Source organism: Triticum aestivum, chromosome 3D, assembly GCF_018294505.1.
Source record: "Triticum aestivum cultivar Chinese Spring chromosome 3D, IWGSC CS RefSeq v2.1, whole genome shotgun sequence".
Classification (NCBI taxonomy): Eukaryota; Viridiplantae; Streptophyta; class Magnoliopsida; order Poales; family Poaceae; genus Triticum; species Triticum aestivum.
In genome coordinates this window covers 3,184,528-3,187,380 of record NC_057802.1, presented here as the reverse complement: position 1 = coordinate 3,187,380, position 2,853 = coordinate 3,184,528, and the positions used below count along the sequence as shown (strand labels likewise).

At 59.1% G+C, this 2,853-nt stretch overlaps 1 protein-coding gene across 1 annotated transcript; it reads left to right on the top strand.

Moving 5' to 3' along the window:
• Positions 1 to 441: 441 nt before the first annotated feature.
• On the top strand, positions 442 to 2,255 carry LOC123076755 (UDP-glycosyltransferase 72B3). Its single transcript, XM_044498869.1, has one exon. It carries the CDS (start codon positions 538 to 540, stop codon positions 2,011 to 2,013), a length of 1,476 nt encoding a protein of 491 aa, XP_044354804.1. The 5' UTR covers positions 442 to 537; the 3' UTR covers positions 2,014 to 2,255.
• Positions 2,256 to 2,853: the final 598 nt, after the last annotated feature.

Below are 2,853 nucleotides of genomic sequence, written 5' to 3'. Positions count from 1 at the left end.
GTGCTATATATCATCTTCAGACAAGAAACAAGATATATATATTTAACTGAAGTGAAAGAGCTTTCATATGAACTCCGTAGATTCATAGGACCCAAGACACGAGAGCACACCAATTTTGCCACCTACCGCTGCATGGTTCTAAAATTTAAAAAAAGAGCACACGATTTGCATGCATGGATTACTCGTCTAGATAGTCTAGACCCGCAGTCCGTAGGCTCTGGAAGAATCGAAGCTGCCGCCTACAAGATGATTGTTCGTTCGTCGTCTTTCTTCTTCTTTCTTTCTTGAGTATTCTGCACGTAGTACGTGATCATGACACCCTGATGACCTCACCATGATAACTCCATTATTGCCGCCGATTCTCTCCACTCATGTCGCATCCCCACCACCAACGGAGAACAGATACGACGACACGGACCTCCTCCGCTCTATCTATATACCACGCCCACGCCCACATCCCCAGATCGACACACGAGTCCAACCAAATCGTCACCGACGACACACGAGTCCAACCCCAACCACACCAGAGCAACAGAGATGGATGAGGCGAACGGCGGCGTGCTCTGCCGCGGCGGCGGCACGGCCGAGGCGGAGGCGGAGCCTGGCCGCCCCCCGCACGTCGCGATGCTGGTGACGCCCGGGATGGGCCACCTGATCCCGCTGGCGGAGCTGGCCAAGCGCCTCGCCGCGCGGCACGGCGCCACGGCCACGCTCATCACCTTCGCCTCCACCGCCTCCGCCACGCAGCGGGCTTTCCTCGCCTCCCTCCCGCCGGCCATCACCTCCCTGTCTCTCCCTCCCGTCGACCTCTCCGACCTGCCTCCCTCCGCCGCCATCGAGACGCTCATGTCCGAGGAGTGCGCCCGCGCAGTCCCCGCGCTCACGGCCATCCTCTCAGGACTGAAGAACACGACGCGGCTCGTGGCGTTCGTCGCCGACCTCTTCGGGGCCGACTCCTTCGACGCCGCGGCGGCCGCCGGCGTGGCGAGGCGGTGCCTGTTTTTTCCCACGAATCTCCACGTGCTCACGCTCATCCTCCACCTCCCGGAGCTGGACGCCTCCGTGCCCGGCGAGTTCCGGGACCTCGCCGAGCCCGTCAGGCTGCCCGGCTGCGTGCCCATACCGGGGCCCGACATCCTCTCGCCGCTCCAGGACAAGTCCGACCCCTGCTACCGCTGGATGGTGCACCACGGCCGGCGCTACCGCGACGCCGAGGCCATCCTCGTCAACTCCTTCGACGCCGTCGAGCCGGACGTCGCGCGGGCCCTCCGCGCCCCGGAGCCCGGCCGCCCGCCGGTGTACGCCATCGGCCCGCTCATAAAGACCGACGCCGCCGACGTCGACACTGACGCGCCGCGTGAGGCGTGCCTTGAGTGGCTGGACCGGCAGCCGCCCAGGTCGGTCATCTTCGTCTCTTTCGGCTCCGGCGGCTCGCTTCCGGCGGAGCAGATGCGGGAGCTGGCGCTGGGGCTGGAGCTGAGCGGGCAGCGGTTCCTGTGGGTGGTGCGGAGCCCGAGCGACGAGGGCGCGGTGAACGCTAACTACTACGACGCGGAGAGCAAGAGGGACCCCCTGCCCTACCTCCCACAGGGGTTCGTGGAGAGGACCAAGGAGGTGGGCCTCCTCGTTCCCTCGTGGGCCCCGCAGATAAAGGTGCTGGCCCACGAGGCCACGGGGGGCTTCCTGGTGCACTGCGGGTGGAACTCGGTGCTGGAGAGCCTGGCGCACGGTGTGCCGATGGTCGCCTGGCCCCTCTTCGCCGAGCAGCGGCAGAACGCCGTGGTGCTGAGCGAGGGGGTCGGCGCCGCGATACGGGTGCCGGACACGAAGAGGAGGGAGGAGATCGCCGCGGCGGTGAGGGAGGTGATGGCGGGTGAGGGCAAGGGCGCCGAGGTGCGGGCCAAGGTGGCGGAGCTGCAGAAGGCGGCGGCGGAGGGCCTCCGCGAGGGCGGCGCCGCCACGACGGCGCTGGATGAGGTGGTGCGTAAATGGACAGGTGGTGGGGACGACTAGGTGTCGACACACCCTGCCATCATCAATGGACCCGGCTCCTCCAATATGCTTGTACGGCTTGTTGGTTTCTTTTCGTGCTTTTCATCGCCATCATTGTAGGCTGTAGCTATTTAAGCGCCCAAATTATTGTTAGACAGGGCAGGTCTCACGCATGAGAGAGAAAAAATATTCTTATTTTAGATTTGTAATTGAAGGAATGCACATTGATATATAAACGAAATCAAAACTCTTTTATTTTTTGAGAAAAGAAAAACATACAAATTCAATCGGCGTCACCAAGAAATCGTACAAATTGACTTGGCGAATCTCTCTAGAAGGTTTCGGTAGACCCGTGATGGTGCTACGTCGCCATCAGCAGCAGGAGGTTCTTGGACGAAACGGCCAGCCGCAAGAGGCTGCCAAGAAAACGGCCAGCCGCAAGAGACTGGCAAGAAAACGGCCCAGGTACAGGAAAGAAAGACAGCACGTGGGCCCTCTGCAGCCTATGGTTACCATGTGGGTGTGTTTGCCCGTGGATGTGCGCGCGTGTGTCGTCAGATGAATGGAAGGAGACTCCGTGCACGACTGAAAAAGTGCTCGCCTCAACATTCACTTTTTTTTTACAAAAAGAACTTATCAATATCACAAAGATATCAATTACGACATTCATCTCTTACTTCCTTGTTTTGTATATACTAACAAATTGTCCATGTGTTGCCACGGAGGCAATCATATTTTGATGACACAATATCAATTATACAAGTGTGTTGGTGGAGATATCGCGATTGTCTTTTTATTGCCCGTACCACATCGACGTCATTGGGTAGAAACGTGTGGCAGAACGTTAAGATGATGAAAAGG

What these genes read in the sequence shown, in the direction of transcription:
- LOC123076755 (XM_044498869.1), top strand. Translation starts at nt 538, where the DNA reads ATGGATGAGGCGAACGGCGGCGTGCTCTGCCGCGGCGGCGGCACGGCC.